Genomic DNA, 24,603 nt, shown 5'->3' on the forward strand with positions numbered 1-24,603 from the left:
AAAAGCAAGACAAGAATTTGAGCCACCAATTCTTGTAATGTAAACTGCTAACCAAAAATACAGAGGGGCATGCCTTTATACCAAAACCACTTGACATCAGAAACAGTAATCCAAGGAAAAACTCGCTGAGACTTGCGACAGCAAACAATATGGGATAAGGCCATGACTGAAGCAGGTCTTGTTTTTATTATGCTTTCATGAAACATCTCTAGAACAAAAAAAGTTACAATGAATTAAAAGAGACAAGACCTTTTCATATAATGGTTGTGGAAGGGTGAGTTGTACTAAACCTTCCCACTGTGCTAGTCCAGGCTTGGATCACTCTTCAAGGGTGACGTACCTAACCGCATTATCAAAACCAAACCAGAATTTACACTAGTGCCTGCGACAGCATTTCAGAACCACATACCAAAATATGTGTATCCTTTTGGATCCACTCTTGGATCCTGCCTTTTATGCTTTCCTTTCCTTTTCCCCATTTATAAAGCAAGTACGAAAGCCCTGTTATGTCTGAAAAAAAACAAAACACAAAAGATAAAGTGCTGAATTTCTATGGTGAAAGGGACAATGTAGATCTTTTAGACTGTCAAGACTTGAAAAGTAGTTAAATTCTTTGCTTTAGGTGTCTGTGTGCATTGAATCCCCCCAGACCACCAAGTAGTGCTTACCTCTTTCTGATTACAGGGGACTTAGCCTCCTACCTGTAGCTTCTCTATTGCATTTAAAGTGGATAAAGCAACCAAAACCAGATTGTCCCATGCAGAAAAACGAGTATCAGCTGAGACAAAATAATAAATACAAATAGACAAAAATATTTTTAATAAGTTTTACAAAACTCAGCTTACGTAGTAAGCCTTGCAATTTGCCATTTCAGTTTCATGTAAGCATTATTAGAAGCAAACCGTGGAACATTTGAAATTCTAGCACTGTCTGTGTCCTGTTTCCAGCAGCATGGCTTCGAGTAGTAGTTTGCTGCTGTTCTCAATGTAAGGCTGGTACAACCATGATGATAAATAGACCATCATCAGATCCTGGTCGGCAGAATGAGCAATGTCTTGTACAATTGTTTGCTTGAGTTGGAGTTCCTTCTTGTACATTTCAGAGAGCTTCAGAGAAACCTCGACTGAAATGGATCGAAAAACTAAGCACATTGACCACAACATTTCAGCAATTCTCTAAAAGTTAAATCATACTTGTAATATGTTGAACATTAAAAACCCCCTACCTTACATAAGATATTCCCCATATTTAGACATCTGGGTTTTTACAGCATTAATGTTTTTACACTAGAATATAAAACACTAAACAATTTCCTCAGCTTTTGGATGTATTTTACACACGTGATTTTGACATGAATCCCCTTTTAATTCTAGAATAAGCAGTGGTATTGATTCTCAGGACCCACTGTAAAATTAGCAATTATAACTATTCTTTCAAATAACTGAAATTTGATTTTAAAATTTGGTAATGCTATCTTGAAACACAAGCTTCACATTTGAGAGTCATTGTTGACTTTAGCTAATCTAAAGGATGTCCTCACATGCTGTCAGGCACTTTAGCAATGCACGATCACCAATAAGCGATACCAAGAGTGAAAAGTTTTATGAACAACAGACCAAAACTGAAGCGTGTAATGTAAAAACTAATATTGTTACTAGTTATGTTAGTAGGAGGGTTAAAATATGTAATAATCTTTATTGTTTGACTTTCTAAAAAATAAACCACACAAACTATTTTTAAAGAGAGATTGATCTTGTGATTCTAGCTTAGCTTTAACTATCACTACCTTCAGGAGGATTTAGTCTTTCATGGAGTAGCGAGCATCACTAAATGATTCAGTGACAACGAGCGTTTTGACAGCACTTGTCTTTGTCATTCCTACCCTTTTAAGCTGACAGAAACTAATACATAAAATCCCCACTGACTCGTGGTAATGAAGTAGGAAGCAGGGCCTCACAAAGGTACAACGCTCACTTCACAGAGGCAGCAGCTGGTTTGCAATCAGGCTTCTCTTGAATTCGAAGTTTTAAAACTGTGGTAATATGAGTTGGGAGGCCAAACCTTTTGCCATCAAGCGAATGCTAAAAGAATATTAACAGTAGACAGTAACTGAACATTTCTTTACTTGTCTTGACTGACATTGAGATCAGAGGAATTTTTCTTTGGCTGCCTGAGAATTAACTGAGGTGTAGCTTGTTCTTTGCATTCAAGGATTTCATTTCAGTGTCAAGTAACAAGTCAAGTCAGTTAAGCCTATGGCTTAACGCTACCAAGTTGCAAATACATCTCTATAAAGGAGGTGGCTGTTGCAGCTTGGACACTGTAAGCTGCTGACAAGCTTAGTTTTATGCTGTAATTGTTGCATGTCAGACAATGCTTGGCAATTCATACAAGCAGTCATCAGCAGTAACCCTAAGCCAAGTGATGTATTCATGTGTTTATTGATTAGTCAATTATAAAGGAGACAGATACTCTCTCTTTCTCTCTAAGGCAAGACACCCAGATAAAAGGGTTTATTTTCCAGTCCTAAATTAGATGACATCAACGACACAATGCAATTAGCTAAGTTAATCAATATTTTACTTACAGAAGTATGGTGTAGGCCATGTATGAAAGAAGGGTGCTGTGCATTTCCCAGCTCCATGGTGGAATGTTTCCAAGTCACAGATTGCTTTAGTAGTTGAAGTAAGCTTTTCCATTTTCAGTTGTATTTTTGTCTGAAAATGATGAACATGTAAAGTTAATGAATATCTCAGGAACATTAGGTTACTATAACCTTAAACATTTTTTTAAAACATGCTATTTCTGAAGAGTATTTAGTCTTAACATTTCTAACTCACTTTTTTTAACTCCAGACAGGAATCAAAGCTGGAATTTATATACAGATTTAATATGAGACACCCTAAAATTTTGAACACTGCAGATATGGCTTATTGACTCTGATTTTGCGTAATTCTTTTGTTTCCCCCATGTAGAAATATATTAAAGTGTGCTCTCATTTTTTCACCTCTCTGGGTTTTTCCTGTAGCGATTTAGCACTGGGGAAAAACATCAGACTGTCTATGAACAAGTGTGACACAGGCTCTATAAACACATGCTTTCTTACATTACCATGTCAAGGTGATTTAAATTTGATTTCAAAAGATCAGCGGCAGGTGAGAAAAGCAGCTCAAGCTACAACTGACAATATATCTAGGCTGATTTAACAGCTTGCTTCAAAAAACAGGTCATTCCATACGCTTTCTTCATGTTCACCTAAGTTTATGCATTACCGATGGGGACTAATATTTACAAGAAAATGGAGCTTTAAGTCAAGAAGCTTATGGCAGAAGGTTGTAAAAGTTATTTTTAATAAGAATTTTAAATTACAGTATCAGGCAAAAAAAAATTATTTTTGTTTCCTGTCAAACTGACAGGTGACATTAATTTCTAGCAATGTACCCACAAAAAAGGTGGGTTACATAATAATTATCTTACTCTACTCTCTAGAGAAGGAGTTCTGTGCAGAAAATGCCGGTAGGCAGACTAAAAATATAACTGCATTATGTCCGATCAAAGATAGCTGCAAAGATATGATGGCAGGTAAAGCACTGTTTTATGCTTTGTTGTTGGTTTTGTTCTAAACAGAGGGAATATTCAGATGAGAAAAGACAAAACAGGTGCAGTTTTAGCGTGCATTTTTGTATGACTCGTTTTCAGACCACTTTATAAAGGGAGGAGTAAAATTATAAGCAGAAGGCAGATACAAAAACAACTTTCAAATTCACCAGTTAAGCAAATAAATGGTGCATACTGGATTTATAATAATTTAGGTTTGAAGCCAAAGAACCATGAATAAAAATCCCAATTTTCTGTTTACAATGAATACTTGAGGACTTTTCCTTATGTCATACTTGAACACAGTTGGAATTGATTTGTATTGACTAAGACTGAAAAATAAGCATTACCATATGCTTTAAGGTCTGAAGTAATTCTGCACAGCAATTGTCCAGCTCTTCGTTGTATTTTGGAGTTGGCTTTTCAGACTCTGTGGCACTGTTATCACATGCTATCTCCAGTTTGTTGTCTTGAAATCTAAAATAGAAACGTAAGACAAAGGAAACAACTGCATATAGGTTTACTTGAGCTCTGCAGATTTAAAATCGATGGGGTCTGATCCTACACAATCTCTCTCTCATGGGCTGTTCATGAGAATTTCTACATAAAAAATAGTAGGAGACATAACTAGCCATGTAACCAATTGGGGCTGGTACCATAATCTTCAGAGGAACACAGAATTAGTCTACCTTAGAGCACGTGCTTGAAAAAACAGTTGCAGGTGTCAAGATGATAACACCTCTTCCTATTTACCTTGCCCCTGTGTTGGAGGTTATTCTCTTGTAATGGACAAGGCATACCCAGGCTTCAGCTGCCCCAGCCGACAATCTGGTGCCTCACCACAAACTCACTTTCATGCCCAATTTAAGACAAGCCATTTAACTGTGAACGCAGAGCAGCTAATGTGCAGACACCTAGGCTGTCTTGCTGACTTTTCCACAGAAGCTGTAAACTTAAGACAGGGGAGAGGGAGTTGCTAGAGAGCAAAAGCAACATCTGACACCATTACAGCAAAATATTCCTGAGCTTGTACCTGTCAGACAAACCCTGTTCAGCTGTCAGGACTCCGGAGAAGTTTCTTCTCAAAACCCTAGTTATAAGTTCCTCATTACAGCACAAAGGGAATAGCTCTACCAGTTATCTTTTTCTTTTATTTTTTTTTCTTCAAATCATCAGTACTATAACTTTTTTGTCTACATAAATCACTGATTCTTTCTTAAAATCTGCTGAGTTTTTAACTTTAGTGAAATCTGGTAATATTGGCCTCAGTGTAAATATGCAAGTGAGTAAGGGAACTCACATAGGTTGAGATCTATAGGATTAGATTCTAACTTCCTACATTATGTAAGTATTTTAAATATCTGTTATGCCTGACTATGTATAATAAACATCTTCCATTTCTTGCAAATATCATTACTTTATGAGATTATTTTAATCTTTATGAGACATTTATTATTTGAATGCCAATAGTTTACATAACCAAAAAGTGCAACTACTGAGTTTGATCTAAGAGCTAGCTTATCCACTCTGACATCTTTCTCCCATCTCCAAAAATAACCTTCTAGTGAAGAAAACAGATTAATTTCTCAATAAACGCAATCTTTATGCTGTCTTTACTTGTATGTGTTATTAGTATACTTACTGCTCGCTGATCTTCATGTTGACTATTTTGTTTGCTGCAGTAAATCCATTATCATTCAGTCTCTCCCATTTCATCATTAAATTGTGCCAGTCTGCGGCATTATCTTTAAGTTTTCTTGCACTGACAGATAAAACAGGTCTTCTTGGGGTACTATCAGCAGGACTTTTTGCTATATGAGAAAATAAAGAAATTCAAGCTATTTAAAGCATGCAGAAACACATCAGTGTGCCGGCCAGCAGCTGTTTGTGTGAATGATTTCTGTGCGTTACTGCTGAATATTGATTAAAGTAAAATGGAATTTACATTAGCTGTCTTCACTCATGAAATCCAGTTCTTTGTCTATCAGCCTTGTTAATATTTACAAGAAAATAATGTTATTAAAAAATGCAAGCGTGTTCTGAGATGTGATTATTGTAACATGGAGAGCAGTGGCTTTGCGATACTGGCCAATCTAGCAGACTTCTGTCAATTTAGGATAGTCAAATGCTAACACAGCGTATGATGGTAAGAAATCACAGCAACAACGACTGCATGCATGCAATGCTCATGCCACGAATGAGCACTGAATTAATTCACGTCTACATGTGAGCAGTTATTTGGGAGAAAGCTGGGTCCTACTGGAGACGGCGGGTGCTTTACCACTGAGCCTAAAGCCCACATTTCACCATGTGTCATTGGAGGGACCCCACGGCAAGGGGAATCTGCCATACACTGCTCCAGCATCGCCTCTGGGGAGGGCGGCGAGTGGCCGCACCTTCACACCTCCGGCCCTGCCCCAGGCAGCAAGGGGGCTGCAAACCCTGCTAGCATCAATTACTTATTTTTAACTTTTATTCACAGGGACGCTTGAAAAGCGGTCACAAACGCGAAGCCCACACACACGGGGGTCACTCCCTTCTCCCGGGGGTAACGAGCGAGGTGCTGGGCACCTTCCTCACCCACATCCACGCGAGAAAGTAACACGCCGGCGGGCAGGAAGGGCACCACAGACACCTTATTAATTTACTTGTGAAGCACCAGGGCCCGGCCTCCGGCTGCTCCCCGGGCCTGATCCCAACCCTCCGCCGCACCTCGCTCCCGCCAGGGGAAAGCAGCCGGCCTCAGGGCCTGGCTGGTGCCGCCGCCCGATGGGGCCACGGGAGGGGAGCAGCCCCCACGACCGCCCTCACTCACCCGCCATGGCGGCGCCCCGCGGAAGTGCGCTCACGTCCGGCCCCGCCCAGGCCCGGCCCCGCCGAGCGGCGTAGGCAGCCGGGGCCGCCGCCGCCTCGGGGCCTTGGCGACGCCGCCGCCGCGCTCTCTCCTTTCACCCCACCGCTGCCGGCAGCTATGGCTGCCCCGCGCTCCTGAGGAGGTGAGTGGAGCCGCCTCTCTGCGGGGGCTGCCTGAGGGTCTGCCCCGGCTCTCGCTCCCCTCCCTAGTCGCCGCAAGCGGGGCCTGCCGCGGCCGCCTGTTGCGGCCGGGGTGAGCCCGGCCGGCGAGGGGGTGCGGGCCGGTTCTCCCGCCCCTCACCTGGCGGCTCCCCTTCGGAGAGGGAGCTGTGGTGTGTGGGGAGGGCGGCGGGTCCGGCGGGGGGGAGGCGGCCCTTGGGGACCAGCGGAGCGGCTGGAGGGACTTCGCCGCCCCCCCACCTCCCCAGCCCGGCTGGGGCTCCGGGTCCGGGCGGTAAATCCGGCATAAGCTGAGGTAAATCCGGCGGGAAGGCGAGCCGGGGAGCCCCCGGCTGTGTTCCCCCTCCCCTCTCAGGAGCTGCAACCCCTCAAGCGCCAGAACGCAGCGCGTTAGGAAGGAATGCTTTAAAACACCTGCCGGAATATCGAAATACATTGAAGGAAGGATGGCTTCCCAGAGAAACGGGGTGTACCGAGGCCATCGGAGTAAAGCCTTGGTGTACCTGCATGGGCAGTGACCACAGGTGCGCCTTTTTCTGCCCTTTCTGTCTCTGTCACCTAGGTTTGTGGTGTGCTCTTTTTCTTTCAAAGGAAACTATTCTGAGCCAAAAATGCAGCATTTCGCGAGCTGCGTGAAGCGACGTGTGTGTTAATCAGGTAATTGTGCCTGGTGTGCTGGCTGGTCCTCAGCCCCCAGAGGGGCTGGTGAAGGCAGAGCTCCTCACCTCCGCAGGGTCTGCGTTCGCCTGCTCCCGCTGCCTGGCGGCTGCTCGCTGGGAAAAGCCCTGGAGACGCGGCAGTTGAGTGACCTGCTGCTTAGGCTCAAAACATGGGAAGTATTAGGAAATAAAACCACTTGTCTTTTAATTGGCAGGATCTAGCTGAGATCGGAGACCGTTGTGTTTAGCTGTGGTCATATATATATGAGTTTGTTGCTACTCTGAAGGGCTTAAATTTAAGTTTTTATGCCAAAGAATAAAAAAAATCCTAGAGCTGTTTGTCTCTCTTGTACAGACAGGGCACTCGGGCTCAGAGAAACGCAGTGACATCTTTAGTCTCCTGCAGTCAATCCGTGGCATACCCTGGCACTGAACCTTTAGCCACTGCCGATCTGTTTAACTGTGGGATTATCTCTCACTTTAGTTGCCTGTGTTAGGCAGCATTGAGCCTTGTTCCTATTTCTGAGACCAGAGAAAATTTTTAAAAAAAGCTTGTTTTTCAAAGCATGGCCTTGACTGTAGTATTTAAAAGTTTGTTGTGAACTTTGTGAGTTGAGGAGGAAGGACTCCCTTTGTCTGGGTATTGTTTTTGATGTGCAACATAGGGTATTTTTCTCTACTTTATCTCTGCTGCAGGATAGCTGCTTAGCACAAGCTGATTTGCCCTGTACAGCTGTTATGTACTTCAGAATAAGCGTGGCTGACACAGTGAACATGCGCATCCAGTTCCAAAATCTGTCTGAGAAAATAGATTATATCCAGTTTGCCTTTGATTAATGAAGTAGGAAAAACAGATAACACGTAATCCTAAAGCTGTTAATAAAGAGAAAGAGACTACATGTGATACACAGTTGTGATGAGGGGGGTGTTGGAGACTTTCAGCTCAAAAGCACAGAATTGTGGTGTTTGTGCAGAGTTTTTTTGATATATAGGCCACATTGCAATTCCGTAGTCCTTCATATGTTTGTTTGGTGTAGATAAAATTACTTAATTAGCAGTATTTTTAGTAAAGTGATGATTTGAACTTCCAGTTGTATGTTTTCGCACAAGCATTGCAAGTGTTTTGTTAGTATGTAAACCACCTGAGATGAAACTAATTTGTGTATGATGGCAAGAAATTATAGTTTATTAATACATTTTTGACTGTACAGTGTGAATGGGTTATAGAGAGCAAAACTTAATTTCATTTTTTTACAACTTTGCCATCAGAGAAGACTGAAATAAGATTGCATATAAATTTCTTGAAGAGTGCGAACCCTAACCTTACAGCAGATTTTTTAAACGTAACTTAGTATATGACAATAAATAATTCCCCCCAGTGTTTTCTGTGGGGGTAAAAACCCCTATCAAGCACTCCCTTTTTTTTCTCTTTGTAAATTAAGTGTAAACTTACAAAACATGCATCAGATCGCATGATCAGGGTTGTTGTAGAGGAAAGAGTACTAGTCCTTTTCTGGATAATAGAAATTTCTGTAAGACCCAAGTTCTTAATGAACTATTATGTTTTTAACAGTTTAGTTGGATAGGAAGTTGGAAGGATAAGTGATGGAAATAAGAGAGAGGATGAATTTTGAGGACTTGCAAGGTCCATTGGCAACTGGGGAGTGTGAACTGGTTCCAGCTATGAGAGCGGCTTGGGATAATGACAGATGTGTGTTGTAGGAGTAACAAAGGGGACTTAAAAAAACAAAATATGTGAAATTCATGAGGCAGTAGCTGACGAGCGGTAGAAGTTGAGGTTAGACAGAAGAAGATTTGTACGTGTGAGACTCAGGACAAAGAATGGATTTTATTTTATTAGAAAAAAAGAAAAAAAAAAAAGACCAGCAGCAAAATTACCAAACTGGCAAAGCAGCATGTTTAGAACAGCAAACAAGAGACTTTAGCAGTGGGTTCTCTTTTTATTTAGTTGACTGTAGATAGAAAATAGTAAATACTGAAGGAAAGAGCAGGAGGCCTAAAATATTGGATAGGAAATAAATGGTGTGTGAAAATATTGTGAAAGGCTAGTTATGCACTGAAGTTATCTGTTAACTTAGTAAAAACTCTGAAAGGAATTATTCATTCAAAAATAGTTCGGACACACAATCAGCTAGTCCTTGTGATATTTTATGAAATAGGTATCATGACATGTAGTAAACACTGGAGGAGAGTTGAATTAATTTCTAAGCTCTAGCAAGCAGTACAGTTAAGAACACCTAATTTCTGCTAGCTTATTTACTGTCAGTTTTTGTAACAGAGATGAAATATGGGTCCAGTAACCAGTCTTTATTGCTGCAGTCTTGTCTAACATGGGCTTGAATGGGTAATGTCATGCAAGTAATCCTTTTGGATTTAGTGGAATTGTATGTTGACAGCAAGTGTTGCAGGGCCCAAAGCCAGTGTGCTGAATGCACTTGTACAATAACTGAAATAGTTTGAAAATTGAGACATCAGATCTTTTTGCAGTAATGGAGATATTAAACTACAGCAGCTATATTTTTTTCTAATTTTGTTGATATACACCGCGAGCAATGTGTGAAGCTGACAAACAAATTGCACAAATTGCAGTAGGAGTGCTTTACAGAATAATTTTGAGCATTTTGAAGTTTCTAACTTCAGTTGCCATGTTTCTGCTTTTCATTTCTCTAAGTAAGTTATAACTCTGCTGAAGCTTAAGAAAATCTTCAGCATTACAGGCTTAAACAACTGTAGAAAACTCTTCTTCATAGAAATCCAAAATCCTTGTCTTGGAAAACTGCAGGTATTTTTGGTAGATTCTAAACCATTCTATTAATCAGACTTGCTTGTGGCAAAATAAAATTCAAGAAGTGAAGGTTTCTTTCCTTTTCCCTGTTCTGACGTGCCCAAACCATGACGTGAAGTCATCCATAAGGAGAATAGCTACTGCTGCAAAATGTTCTTGTCAAGACTGTCACCCCATGATGAGAAATATTACTGGGTTTAATTTTTTTTTAAATATTCTTACGTACATCATGGTACATCTGAAGATCCCAGTAGGTTATTACTATGATGAGCTTTGACTACATTTTTTTTTCTTGAACAAGGCAAACAGAATCTTTTTTCCCATTATTCTTAGAAAATAGACACTACTAGACAACTAGAGTTGTCCCCTAGTATATGTACAGTGTCACTCATGAACATGAAATTACTTGCTTAACCATAAAGGGAAACACAGGCATATGGTACTTTGTCTCTTATCTTTCTAAATTCTCTTGCTACATGGATATTTTCCTGTGTCTGTCAAATTGTGATTTCTTTCTTTTTCCTCTTCCTTCCCACACTATTCTTAATTTTTGGTTATTATTTGATTATGTAGCAGATGTAGCTCTAACTGAATTGTTTCTCCACTGTGCTTTTCTTGGAGTGCAGGAGTTGAGCATAAGTACTGGTTTGACACTTGAATCTTATTGTGCTGTCTAACACAGTGAATATCCCTTGCTTTCAGCACTGGGAGGATTGAGGGTAGAGTTTGCAGATCGATGAATAAATAGACCACATGGATTGTTCAGTGTCAGAGCCCTTACAGCTATTTCACTAGCCAGATGAGAAGAAACACTGCGTTTTAACTCAACTTTGACGAGCTCACACTGCAAGAAAGAGTGGTTATCCCATATTTAGTGGTTACCGTTACTCAGATGCGCGCTGAACCTAAGAAATAGGCTTATTCTTAAGAAAAACGTTCTTCTAAAGAGAACTTACATTCATTGGAAGAGTTTAACTTGTTTTTATTTCATAGAAAACAAAACCTGAGAATTTCTGCATCCCACTTGGTAAATCATGGCTTTCTGTTGACCACTTACTCTTTCCAAGAAGTTAATGACATGTCTTTTGCTTTTGTCTTTCAGATTTCCTTATGTGATCAAGTAGATGTGTTTATTTCAGCCTTAAAATTGCTGAGGCCAATGCTTGCTATGGCATCTGTGGCTTCACCGGTTATATTTAAGGAGTTTTGTCCCTTGTATTATCTTCTCAATGCCATTCCTACAAAGGTCCAAAAAGGCTTTCGCTCTATTGTGGTATACCTCACGGCACTTGATACCAATGGAGACTACATTGCTGTGGGGAGCAGCATTGGAATGCTTTATCTCTACTGCAGACATTTAAACCAGATGAAAAAATATAATTTTGAGGTAAATACTAACTTTTCTCTCTTCTAGTGAAGCTGAGCTGCTGTTTGTCTCTCATTAACTTTGTGAGTTTTATCTATGGTTTGTTTCAACAGGGGAAGTGTGAATCTATTACTTTTGTAAAGCTGTTGAGTTGTTTCGATGACCTAGTTGCTGTTGGTACAGCCTCAGGTCGGGTTGCAGTTTTTCAGCTTGTGTCTTCGTTACCTGGAAGAAACAAACAGGTAAATCTTTGCATTCGGCTAAACTGTGAGGTTTAGTATGGCAAATCTAGTATAGTGTTATTGTGATTCTTTATAATAGTGAAAACCAAATAATTTTGCCTGATGAAATGTCTGTGAATATATTTTAGGCTTCATATGTTAAGCTTATAAAACCAGTAATCTGAAAGCATGCTTTTCATTACAAGAGATACATTTAATCACAAATGCTTGTGAGAAGTTTCTCATTTGTAATAACTGGCTGAGCTATTTGGTGGTGGTGTTTTTGATTGTTTGTTTAGCTTTTACGTGCTAAATAAAAATTAGAATGATCTGCACTTTTGTACTTGACCTCCCATTTATCAGTCAGAGTTACTGAATAGGCTTTGTGTCTCCATTTTCTCTTCCCCTCCTTGTAATGCTTTGTTATTGTTTCACAGCTTCGGAGATTTGATGTTGCTGGTATCCACAAAAGTTGCATTACAGCTTTAGCTTGGAGTCCCAATGGAATGAAATTATTCTCTGGAGATGACAAAGGGAAGATTGTCTACTCTGCTCTAGATCTAGACCAGGTGAGTATTTATTATAGAGACCTTGATTGCTGTTTACAAGTTTCTGAAAGAATGCTTGTGTGTTTAAGTATTTAGTAGTTAGTTAATTACTTAGCATCATGTATTTAGTTGAACTGCTTCATTGGTTTGCGTACACTTGGCCAAGTGTGCACACACATGTTGGGTATCCTTCATAACTGCCTTACCTTGTTTAAAAAAATAACCTATATAAAATAAAAAAGTGGTGATCCTTCTCATTTTATCATGTTTCTGTCTGAAATAACTATCATATCTTCCTTCAGTACTTTCTCTTTTGTTTGGAAAGGGTACTTTTGAATGATGTGACATCGCTGATTCACTGTATTGATGAAGTACTTTTTTTTTTTTTTTTTTTTGGAATTGTTCAGCATCTCAGTCTAGAGTGTAGAATGAAAGTAATATTTGGTTTCTACTGGGTGACTAGCATGTTACCAGTAAATGGAATTTTTCTAATTCCATGTTAATTAATACAGATGTGGGACATCAACAAAATAAGTACTAGCTCAAGTTTCTATATGGGAGAAAAATTTAAACAGCCATCCCGACTTACCTATGACTGGCCCTCATTTGATTTGACAAAAAGGTTCAACATCTGCAAACGTAATGAGTCTCTCAGCATTGTACGACCTGGCAGTGGAGAAGAAGGAAGAAAATGTGTCCTAGAGTTTCTGTTGATTTCAAGTGAAATGCGTTAGCTAATATTCCAAGAGAAATTTAATTTCATAGTGTGTCACTGTGATACACACAATCTAACTCCTCTCTTGTCTGCATAAAGGAACTCCACACTCATTAAGTGAACTTCGTGCAACAGTAGTTCAAAAGCATTTGTTTGTTTGTTTTCTCTTTCTTGGGCTTATTAATTTCTTTGAAGTGTTAGTTATTACCTTGTATGTTTAGAAAGGTTAACTGTTGTTAATTGCATGTATCTTTGAAAGGGTATTTGCAACTCCAGCCTTGTATTGGAAGAGCCGTCTTCAATTGTCCAGTTGGATTACAACCAGAAAGTGCTGCTTGTCTCTACTTTACAACGGACTCTACTTTTTTACACAGAAGAGAAATCTGTCAAGCAAGTTGGAACACAGCCCAGAAAAAAGTAACCCTCATAAAATCTTGATGCAGGCACATCTATTAATTCTAGCTTTTCAGAGCGGATTATAGAAAGAGCGATCTAAGCAGCAAAATTAATAAAACACAGCAGTCAGCTCATAAAAAGTTAGTTACAGTAGCTACGTGTGCTGAAACATGAAATGACAATTCTCTCTACTTAGAAAGTACATGGTGGCAAATATGTCATAGTCATATCTTCAGGGGACTATTATGCAAAAATATTTAAGATGTTTTCTCATTGTTTAAACTGAAATCACTGTGAGACTTCCTCTGCAGACCCTCTTGGTTTACTGTGACTTGGTGTGAGCAGGTCAGGTCCATCTAATGGGCGGTGTAATATCTGATGTAAAAAGCAATGTAAATGTAAAATCCCCATTTTTCTTATACGCTTCCGTGTATTAAAAGGGAAAATGTATAGCAAGCAATTAAAGTTGTCTTGAAGGCTGGGAACTTCTTGTATGGATTTCTGGCATCTTCTATTGTGTAATCTCTCTTGGATATGAAGGAAGAGGGAACCCAGTCTTAGAACAGCATGACTGATATATCTGGAAGCAGAGGAAATTGGCCCTTGGAAGGTTTAATATGTGTCTTTCAGGGATATGAATAGTGAGGAATACCAAGGACCATCTTATGTATGAGGGGTTTTCTTGGGTGATAGTAATGGTGTTTTTGTGTGTGAGAGATCAAGATTTTAATAGTTGAAGTCTGTTCTGTATTTCTTGCAAGTAGAGGATGTCAGTTTCTTAGCATTAGTTTGTTGTATTTTGCTTGTTTATTCTGAGAGGATGACTGCATAGTAGGATCTTTCTGAGATGGACAAAGAATACTGTTAAGGCTCTGAAGCTTATTAGGAGGAGTCATTGAACTTGCTTAATAGGTATGGTGTCTGACATCTAAGGGTGAGGGAAAACTTGGTATTTAGAAGCACTGTTCTTGTCTTACTATAACCAAATCTGTACTTCAGACATTTGACTGACTAATGGAAGACTCTTATTTTTGATAAATTGCCATTGTAAATTTGTGCTGTTAGTTTTTAAAATTGTTTCTACGTTGAGTATATAGCTTTTAAAATAAATTCTGCTTTTGCATTTTAGCAGTGGAAAATATGGAGCGTGTTTTATACCTGGCCTGTGTAAACAGAGTGACCTAACACTGTTTGCTGCCAGACCTGGGCTTCGTCTTTGGAAGTCTGATGTTCATGGAACTGTTCAGGCCACATTTATATTGAAAGATGTATTTGCTGGAGGAATAAAAACTTTTGAACTGTATCCCCGTTTGGAACCACCTGACAGGGGAAGTTACAGCTCCCCAGAGAAACACCTTGGGATTGTGTCGTGCTTTTTCCGAGAAGGATGGGTGCTGACCTGGAATGAATACAGCATCTACTTACTAGACACTGTGAACCAGGTAGGTAAATCTTGTGGGTCCATATTTTGTTTCTTACTTGTTTGTGTTCATGCTGTGCTGTAAGACTCTTTTTGGGTTATCCATTACAATTCTACGATTTAAATCCGTATTTAAACTTAACAAAGACTACTTTATTCTCTCCCTCTTCGGGTTGTCATTGCAATGATATACTCACAAACTAGCTCGCTGTATTACATAGAAAATTTAAAAATATTTAAAGCTTTCAATCCATGTGTTAACATCATAATCAATTGTGATACTTAGGAAAGTATATATAAATCTAAAATCTAGTAATTAATCCAAAAAGTTTTAGGCCTATAAAATGTGCGTGGAACTACTTATACTTTCCCTTCTACTACTGTTGGTGTCTGCAGAAAAACAGGTATTACATTTTATTTGGTATAGAATGAGCTGTTAGCTATTTAGTCCTCTTAAAAATATGAAAGTGAATACAAGCTAGTATCTTTTTGTCTAAATGGTATCAAACATTTGTACTGTGTTTCTTTTCTGCCACCAAATTGTATATTGTTTAAGTTGTCGTTATATTGTTGCTGCTAGTTTGGACAGAGAAAACTATAGATCTATGGAATAGAAATTAGTATAAAAATGAGCTACATCATGATTAAAGGGTGCTTTACTGTTTTGTTTTACTATTTTATTTCTTTTTGTTAAGATAAAATCTTTCTTCTGTAATGAGATATGTTGATTGAATTCCAGTGAACACTTTTGTTAAGAGCACCATTTTGTCTGAACAGTGTGTTAACCTGATGTCAATTTCTTTCTGTGTTGACTCTTTATAGGCTTTGATTGGTGGCTTGGAAGGATATGGTGATATTGTGTCTGTGTCCTGTACCAACAATGAGATTTTTCTCTTAAAGGGAGATAGAGACATAATAAGAATTTCAAGTAGACCTGAAGGACTGTCATCAATAGGTTTGTATAGATTAGCAAACTTTAGTATGTACCTCATAGAACATGGTACCTATCATACTTTTTTAATAGTAAAAAACAAAACAAAAAACCCAAACCAACTCAAACCAAACCCCACACAAAAACCTTCAGGTTATTGCAAAAACCTACCAGGTTCTGTAGAGTTACTTACCTGTTTCTACAGATTATATTTAGGCACCTGATCTGTCTGTTCATCTGAGCTTCTCTTCTGGCTGCAGTGAGAATGGGGGCAATAAGAAATTAATTATGGTTCCCTTTTTTTTGAGAGCAAATCAGCATTATCCTAGTCAGGCATCTCTAATCTGTGCAACTGAGACCTTATTCAAAACCATGATGCTGAAGCAATCTGGATTCCTGATCACGGTTATCTCTTTATTGATCAATCTCAGTTGACTGGGTTGGAGATACCTGAATATGTTGATTCTGTGCCACCTGTCACCACACACATTCCAGAGGAAATCTCAACTTTCCCAGCAATGAAAAAGAAAGAACTAAACCTATGTTACTAGAACTCTCTAAAAGGGATTAATAATACTTCCTTAATGATGATGCTGCCTGATTTCTCATTTGTAAAGATTGTAAACACTGTTATTCAACATATTACACTCACAGAAGGACTACTTATTTAAAATACTGTATCTTTGCTAATACTTTGTATTAGCAAAATGCTAGTAAATATGCTATGAAGTCTCACTGAATGCTAGAGAACTTTCTTATCGTTGCATATTAGTGATAGCTTTAGGCATTTAAGCAGTTCTTTACTCACAAACTTCTAGGGGGTGTTTATTATTTTCATCTTAACTTTCAAGTATAGTTTGAAAGGATCGTTCTTGAAGTGTATTTTCTTCTAATTACCCCAGTGGTTTATCTGGTAAATTTTCCTTGATTTTTTTTTTTTTTTTTCAAGATACTAAATGTTTGAATGAAGAAGTTTGAAGATACATGGTGGCACTTCACTGTGTGATACAGCTGGGGCTTCCAAGCTAAAGACCTGTACCATTTGTCATACATACACATAAATGCAGAATTTTGCTAATAGAAATTTGATACAGGCTTTGGGGGATTAATTTTACTAAAATGATTTAATATAGATTTACTTACATGAAGTTTGCATATTGTGTGTGTGTGTATATATATATATTTGAAATGTTGCAAATTAAACAGAATACTTTTCCATTGCATAAAGCTGCTTTTCTTTCAATACTTTAAAAGAACTATGCCCCTACTCCCTTGATGCACTAGTATTTATACTTTTCTTTTTCTTTTTGTTGGTTTCAGATGTGAATTCAAAATTGCCGAATCCTTTAACAGACATGAGCCCTAAGTTGCTGACCCCATTATCAGTAGTTGCACCTGTATCATCTAGCCCTTCAGTGGAAACAGATAAAAAAATGGTTACTTCCCCTTCGGTTATCGGTGATAAAAATGACTCTTATTCTTTAGTGGAAGACGATCTGGAAACTCCAACGCTGTCGGAGAAAAGTTTTGATAGAGTGGGAGATTTGAGCAATGAAACACGAAAAAGGGGCTGCTCTATAGTAAGTGAATCAAGAAGCAGGAGCAGCTCAGTAAATTCTGTGGACAGTGGCTCTAGCTTTATGATATGTGCAGACCAACTTTCAGAAGCTCAGAGAGAAGGTCACCTTTCTTCACAACGGTTCAGCACGATCAGCTCTGAAGATTTTGATCAAGAACTCATTGTAAAGCCAATTAAAGTGAAAAAGAAAAAAAAGAAGAAACAAGGTAATTCTAGCAGAACGTTCCCTGCCACTGCTCATTATTGGAACATGTCGCTTTTGATGTTTCACACAAGAGTGTGTGTGTGTTTGACATGCTTTGTTTGTATTGTATTGTCATGCTCTTGAGATATATCAGTGGTTGTGATGGGCCATTTACATTTAAGCTGAAAGCCTGTTTTGAAAGTGATAAATGGATTAAGTCTTTTTAGATCTATTTGCTTTATTCTTTTAACTTTGTTTTGCTTTATGTACACAGGCTTAAGGTTCTAATGTATGGGTTAATGGTAACATGCAGTGAACTCTGCTTCCAGTTTTATTTTGGAATTGTATAATATCTATTCATCCTATTTAGAATATTTGACAGTATCTTTCTTAGCCATGCTTTTTAGTTTGTTAAAATAGAGTCAGTACTTCATTATTTTAATTGTTTATATTGGTGTTACAACTTTAAAATCTTTTGCTGTTAACACTTTTTTGGCTTTATATGTATCATTTAGTATTGAAGTTGAAAGAAATCAGTATGTTGAAATTTAGATTTAACTGTTCTTCCCCCAGTGATAAAAATATTTTAATTTTTTACTTTGTATCAAAATGTAATAGATGTTTTTAATACTACTTCCTTCCTTTTTTTTTTTTTTTTTTTTTTTGTGAGAACAGAGAGTGGGACCAGGAAAAACCACAGCTCTCTGGAAGGTACACCAGTTTATGAGCGTCAGCTTTCTGGTGATAGTCCACATTCATTGAATGCAGACTCCTTTTCCATGACTTCCAGCCTAATGAGTGGCAGCATTGATCATTTGAGTACTGGATCTCCAGATCAGGAAAGCATGTTCAGCGTGGAATCCCATACGATCTTGCAAGAAGATAACGGTTCAGAAACTTTCAGCGTCCTACAGTCTCCTGAGTCTGCGACTGTACTAATTAATGAAGAAAATGGAGATATGGTTGATTTACAGAAACTTCCGAACAGTGACAGTGGCATGGGTACTTCAGCTGTTACAGATACTTTGACATCTGTCTCTCCTGTAATCCTCACGGAAGACTTGACAAGCAGTGTTGATGGTGAATGTAATGGTGGTGTGGTTTCTGCAGACAATGAATGCCATCTTGGAAAGCTGAGCCAAGAGGAGGAGCAGGATTTTCCTACGTTATGTAAAATAGATGAAGATTTAGATAAAATAAAGCTGCAGGATACTGAAAAATCTTTTGAAGAGCCAGACCTTACAGACCAAATGTTATTGGAATGTGACAGTGTACTTGGTGTTCAGGCATCGCCACCAAAGGAAAGTGGTGAAACTGGTAGGGAAGACCAACAGCAACTCTCTCTAATACACAGTGCTCTGTCAGATCCTTCTGTGCCCCACTCTGACACTTCCAACGATGTTTATTCAGATAACACTTCCATTTCGGGGTGGAATTTTGAAAGTGTAATTAAAGCTAAATCTAGTACTAGCACTGCTGAATGGGTAACAGACACTCATGAAAGTAAGGCTGAGAAATCTGCCTCAAGTGATGAAGAGGATATTTATGGACATGGATTACCGTATTCATCCTCGGAGACTAGCATGCCTGAAGTTGGTGCTGGGCCTGGTTCCCAGGATGTGGCCAAGATAAGCCTAGATGAAACGGTGCTGTTAAAATCTGATCAGGTATGTGTTTTCAATTTAGTTAAAATACTTCATTGCAGCATTTTGAAAGAAACAGTCACGTAAACACTATCCTTTACTTCTTCAGCAAAAAATTTTTTTCCTTATTTGAATTGAGTAAACAAAGCATAAAGCCAAACAGCAACGTATCTTGCAACTCTTCCACAATGCGGTGTTATCAGGCTTCAGAATGGTTGATGTGTGTTTACAATGTGTAGAAGCTGCCCTGGCTGTATTATTCAAAGCTCAACAAAAATACTGTCATAAACCCATGAATTAAAGAGTGAACAGTAGAACTAAGTCATGCTCAAAGGCTGCTCCTTGTTTGGATCTTCAGTAGCCCAAATTCTGCACGATGCTATTTCCAACTTCAGCTGACTTCATGGGGAGTTAATGCTGATTATCTTACATAGCTGGCCCCTGGTTAAGTTTCATTTTACTTGTAAATACTCAGAATAACGATTAGTCTTTGTGCTGTACACAGCAGTTAGTATTATTTAAAATGTTGGCATTTTTCCTTTTTCTATTATCCCACTTTCTTTCATTGTTATTTTGTGGGTGAACATGTCCAGAAATAGTAATTCTCATACAGACTATAGAAAAGAAGTATTAAAATAAATTGTTAAATCTGCAATATTGCTAAAATCACTGAGTTTTAGCAGAAGTCTTAAGAAGGAAATACAGTTCTTCTAAATTGGGTGTTTTGTTTCTTTTTAAAATCTATAACAGCCTTGTATTGAGATCAAACAAATATGTGTTGGCAAAGGTTGAGTTGTAAGTTGATGGTGTCTTTAGTAACAACTGCAGCCCAAAGTGTAGAAGACACTTAGTTTCAGGGTTTGATATTCTTACATTCTGGAATGTTTAGAAAAGCTCCACAGATGCTTATATTATAGGCTATGTCTGCAGTGCTTGGGTTCAACTCATGCAAGCTATCAAAATTTAAGATAGTCTGTAAACCAGATTTCTGCACTACATGGCTCCCGTACCACACACAGATTATCAGAGTTGGATATTCAGCTATCTGCACTCCAGTTATCTTGTTCCCTTTGCTCATCACTTCATAGAGAATAAATTTCCTGGACTTACAGACAGACCTTACGTTTTTATGTTTTCCTTTTTGCATCTGCCATTTCCTTTAAATGTGTGTTATTTAATTAATGAGAAGATTTTCCACTTGTTGGAGGTAATGACAGTGTGGAAGTTGAGGGTTTTGGCTAAAACTTTTGTTCTAGCAGTCTTATTTTGTGATACATACTATCTTAGAGAACACTGACAGATGTACTCTTATTTTACACAAGGCAAATTTATTTATTGATCAAGGTACTTAACAACCTTAAGTTTAGCTTGCTTTAATCAAAACATGGGAGCTGCTGAAAATACAGCCATTTTCTTGTGCGGTTTGAAGACACCTGACACTGTTCTGACCCTACGGTTTTTAGTTTGCAGAGAGCTGGATGGGATACTCTGGCCCCGGTTACGGCATCCTGAGCCTGGTTGTCTCAGAAAAGTATATTTGGTGCCTGGACTACAGAGGCAGCCTGTACTGCAGCGCCCTGCCCTCCGCCGGGCTGCGGTGGCAGAAGTTCGAAGATGGAGTCCAGCAGGTGGCAGTTTCCCCCTCAGGTAGGTTGGCTTCTGCTCCCCTGCAAGCTCCTAAATATGAAACTTCCATAGACTCATGCATTTTCCTTGCTTTCTTATTTTTTTAATGATGGCTATTATTTAATGTGGTGAAACTTGTAATTTTTCTGAGATTACAGATACAGTTCAGCACATGTGTAACTTCCACATAGGCAGTTTATTGTGTGGGGTTTTTTTAATACAGTACTTCTAGAAATTTGTCTGTTTGGGGCTTGCTTCAAGTAGAAGTAATGTGGGTTTTTTTGGTTTTTCTTTTTTATAAAAAGTCATATTGGGTGATATGACTGAATCCTCACTAGCTCTGCATAACATGTTCTAGTTTAAGTCTAGGTAGTCTTTCTAACAGGTTCACATTGCATTTTGGGAAGTTTTCAACACATGGCTGCCTGATGAAAATGAACTTCAGAAGTAGCAGTTCAGCGGTAGGCAGAGATGAATGAAGAGGTCCTTGTCTGTACAAAATCTTGGGTTTTGATCCAGAACTGCTTATGATTTCCAAATTTAAAATTATTTTTGTTGTAAATGTAGAATTGGTTTTGTGAATGGGCTTGTTTGTTGATTTGACTTTTTTATATACTAAAGAAAAATCTTTCAGTTTTTGGTGCATTTACATATGAGTTTGCTCTGGATGGTTGGGAATGAGGATTATGTTGGATTAAAGTTAAACAGCTTTTGGTTATAAACTTGCGTCACTTCTGGCCTTCCAGATTGTTCCAGGACTGGTGTGAAAATGCAAGTTTCTCAGACATTTTCTTTACTTAGTCTCCTGCCCTGACGCTACTTTTCTTCCCCTGTCATCTCTGAAAGCACATGTCAATCTTCCCTTCTCTCTGTAGGGGAAGATTCCCTATCTGTTTTAAGAAGAAAGATGATGTTCTTGATCTGTAGCTGAGCTTTGTTACGGACGAAAAAAATTTAAAAGTAGTTGTATTAGGTGAGATCGTAGGCTCATCCAGCTCAGTATCTTGTCCTTAACAGTGGTCAAAAGCAGATGCCTGCAGAAAAGGAAAAGGAATGGGCTAGCAAGTATGACATTTGCCCTTGGTAGTTTCAGACTGCAATTGTTGGTGGCTCAGAGTTTTCCTGGGCAACAGGTTGTTTCTCTGCGTTTATCATTCCTCAATTCCAGGAGCTCACCCAGTTTTTCATTGAATCCATAGAAATTTTTATCATCCACGTTTTCCTGTGGATGTATTAACACAAGAGCATGTTAACCACATATGTCAGAATGGAATTAAATGCGACTTTGTGGAATTATTCAAAGGAAGTGAATATGACAATGTAGTGCTCTGGTAGGAACCAGCACGGATGCCAGTCAGCATCCAAGTTTGGAATTCCATTTGGCTTTCTTTTTCTGAGCTATGCTTTCTAATTTGAGTGAGGGAAAAAGTTCTCAAGATGGATTTGTGCAGTTACGTTTCTGAGTTTTGTCTGCTCTTCATGTGCTACATAACAAGCAGGTAATAGCGCTGCCCACTGCAACGTGGGACAGGACACCTCTTCGGCTGTCTGTCACTCATGACTGGTCCACAAAAGTTATGATTTACTACTAGTATTTGTAAAAGTTGAAAGTACTAGAATTAATCCATTTCCTTTACGTACTGAGGATGCACCGCACTAGTACAGAAGTAAGCCATGAATTTCAGTCTCTTAATGGTAGGTTTATTTGGCCCTGACATAGAATTTGCTTTGTTTGTTAGTTTTCAGTGTACAACTAAGAAATGACTTGCATTTTAATGTTTAAAAATCGCACATACTGTAAAGGTAAATGCATTTCAGCAATTCCTGGAGAAGTTGGCCGCTGTTCTGGTCTTGCTTTTAAAAAAAAAAAAATTATAAGCGCTTTTAAATCTTGCATTTTTGTTTAATGCTACTGGTTTGCCTTTCCCCGCATGTTAGTTTAGGTGTAGGTGGGACAAATGTGGTGTCTCTGCTACAGTAATTGCCAAGTGATACTATTTTCTCTCTTAACTCCTCATACAGGGGCTCTTCTCTGGAAGATTGAACAGAAGACTAACAAAGCGTTTGCTTGTGGAAAAGTAACTATAAAAGGAAAACGGCACTGGTATGAGGCTTTACCCCAGGCTGTGTTTGTAGCTTTAAGTGATGACACTGCCTGGATTATCAGAACAAATGGAGATCTGTATCTGCAAACAGGTACCTGAATTAATTGTATATGCTCTTTGCGTTTTTGCGGGCTAAGATTATTAGAGTTCAAGTCTATGGAATGGTCACAATTTGTTTTAAACTTTTATCCACAGTCAGGACACAGGGAAACCTTTTTATCTTCAGAAATGGTTGGAAACAATTGTGAGATCCTGTGTAGGAGGCTGGAGAACGCGGTTCATAGCCACTTATTTTTTGTGCCACACAGAGTGCATACAGTATAGAGGATTTATGACATGGGAACGATATGGGATGGATGCAGATAAATGGAAAAGGATTGCAGAAAATATTGAAATAATATCCTTGCCTTGAAAATGGTACAGTGCCCTGAAACAACTGAGCCTTAAGTGGGTTTTCTTTTCTTGCTTTAATGATTTTAACAAAATTTTAAGGACTTTGAAAGGTGATGAGATAGTGTGTGGCTGTTCAGAAGAAATTCACGTATGGAGAGCAGTGTAGGGAAAAGTAGAAGTGGTTTGTTTTAAAAAGCATGGATCTGTTGAAGGTAAAAGTTACCACTTGAAAGGAAGGTATTCAGAGACAGAAGATCATAAAGCGCTTTGAAAGTACAGGCAAATGGTATGTATTTCATGTGATGGAAAAAGTAAAGCCAGTGGAGGAATGGACAGGGCTGTGGAGCAGCCATCTTTACAACTGCCTTCTCACGGGATGCGAATGAGGCAAGAATCAGAAAAAGGGACGGTGCTGTGGCAACTTTGAAGTGATGGCCTTAGTTTTATCTGCTTCAGTGAATAGAAGAGGATGCATTCGAAAGATGTTATGAAGAGAGTATTCAGGCAAAATACAAGGAGCTAGGATGAAGGATGGAGCTCCAAGTTCTAGAGTTAAGGGAGAAGAGTATCAAGGACTCTTTGGCGTGCAGACTTTGCACAGAGAGCTGAGTCGGTAAGGGAAAATTACCAATAACATGATGGAGGAATTACTGGAGAAGTAAGAGGAGGACTATGTAAAAGGGAAACAGTAAGACACAGTAAAGCAGGACAACATTTCAGAGTGGCTGTCAAAATTCTTATTTATCTTCCATTTAATTCTGGTACTCTCCTAATGTCTCTTGTAGATTTAATTGCTGTAGCACAGTATAGAAGTTCTTCATGATTAAGACAAGCGTTTAAATACACAACATTGTTTCAAAGAATCTCTACTCTTAAATTATGCTCTTGTAATTAAGTTTAGTAGTTACAGAGAAATCAAGTGGCCTGCCCAAGGTGACATGCATATTGCCATCAAGCATGGATAGTGGTGATAGAGTGAACTTTTGATGCCAGTCACACAGGGCTCTGTGGAGGTTTGAATCAATATTTTTCTTCTCTGTGAGACATAGGTTTGATTATATAGCTTATATTCTGCTGTTCTTAGGTTTCTAAATTTGTCTTTGATGCCAAAAATAAATTCTCAGTATACCTGTCTTGTTAATGTGAGGCAATCAGTGATAGTTGTTTCTCCAAGATCCTGTCTAACCTCTGTAACAAAAGTGTGCGCTCAGAGGTTTGGAAACGCGCATTCTTCTTGTTATTTTAGAATATCATACAGATGAGTCTGTTCATACTTGCTTTGGCAGCATGAGAGGATTAAGCAAAAGCTTTGTCTCTTAAAGTGTTTTCACATGTGGACATGCAAATCAAGCTTCAGTGTAATTGTGAAGACGACATGTTC

At 38.7% G+C, this 24,603-nt stretch overlaps 2 protein-coding genes across 5 annotated transcripts in view; one reads left to right on the plus strand and one right to left on the minus strand.

Moving 5' to 3' along the window:
* Positions 1 to 789: 789 nt before the first annotated feature.
* Positions 790 to 6,518, minus strand: CINP (cyclin dependent kinase 2 interacting protein). Of its 2 annotated transcripts, none has more exons than XM_063333057.1 (5): positions 6,413 to 6,518; positions 5,240 to 5,408; positions 3,948 to 4,074; positions 2,588 to 2,717; positions 790 to 1,123 (listed from the first exon to the last, which is right to left on the minus strand). In XM_063333057.1, the coding sequence occupies exons 1-5, from the start codon at positions 6,417 to 6,419 to the stop codon at positions 921 to 923; spliced, it is 636 nt and encodes a 211-aa protein (XP_063189127.1). In that variant the 5' UTR covers positions 6,420 to 6,518; the 3' UTR covers positions 790 to 920. The 2 variants fall into 2 exon arrangements, with proteins under 2 accessions (XP_063189127.1, XP_063189128.1); XM_063333058.1 differs by lacking the exon at positions 6,413 to 6,518 and adding an exon at positions 6,310 to 6,330.
* The window catches only part of TECPR2 (tectonin beta-propeller repeat containing 2), a 44,870-nt gene continuing 26,736 nt past the window's right edge, over positions 6,470 to 24,603 (plus strand). Inside the window, exons 1-11 of one of the 3 annotated variants that reach the window (XM_063333053.1) lie at positions 6,470 to 6,593; positions 11,198 to 11,482; positions 11,575 to 11,703; positions 12,120 to 12,251; positions 13,205 to 13,362; positions 14,474 to 14,783; positions 15,584 to 15,716; positions 17,013 to 17,477; positions 18,131 to 19,122; positions 20,562 to 20,745; positions 22,747 to 22,920. In XM_063333053.1, coding sequence (XP_063189123.1) covers positions 11,255 to 11,482; positions 11,575 to 11,703; positions 12,120 to 12,251; positions 13,205 to 13,362; positions 14,474 to 14,783; positions 15,584 to 15,716; positions 17,013 to 17,477; positions 18,131 to 19,122; positions 20,562 to 20,745; positions 22,747 to 22,920 — 2,905 coding nt within the window. In that variant the 5' untranslated portion in view covers positions 6,470 to 6,593; positions 11,198 to 11,254. Of the gene's footprint in view, positions 6,594 to 7,135; positions 7,155 to 11,197; positions 11,483 to 11,574; positions 11,704 to 12,119; positions 12,252 to 13,204; positions 13,363 to 14,470; positions 14,784 to 15,583; positions 15,717 to 17,012; positions 17,478 to 18,130; positions 19,123 to 20,561; positions 20,746 to 22,746; positions 22,921 to 24,603 lie in introns of those variants that run through there. The other 2 variants (XM_063333050.1, XM_063333052.1) reach the window with 2 other exon arrangements.

This window comes from Chroicocephalus ridibundus, chromosome 4 (genome assembly GCF_963924245.1).
Source record: "Chroicocephalus ridibundus chromosome 4, bChrRid1.1, whole genome shotgun sequence".
Taxonomy (NCBI): Eukaryota; Metazoa; Chordata; class Aves; order Charadriiformes; family Laridae; genus Chroicocephalus; species Chroicocephalus ridibundus.

Excerpts from the sequence above, each read along its gene's own strand:
- CINP (XM_063333057.1), bottom strand. Across the intron at positions 4,075-5,239 it reads AACATGAAGATCAGCGAGCA|ATTTCAAGACAACAAACTGG; the intron begins GTAAGTATACTA and ends TTTCTATTTTAG. Across the intron at positions 1,124-2,587 it reads ATGGCCTACACCATACTTCT|TCGAGGTTTCTCTGAAGCTC; the intron begins GTAAGTAAAATA and ends GATCCATTTCAG.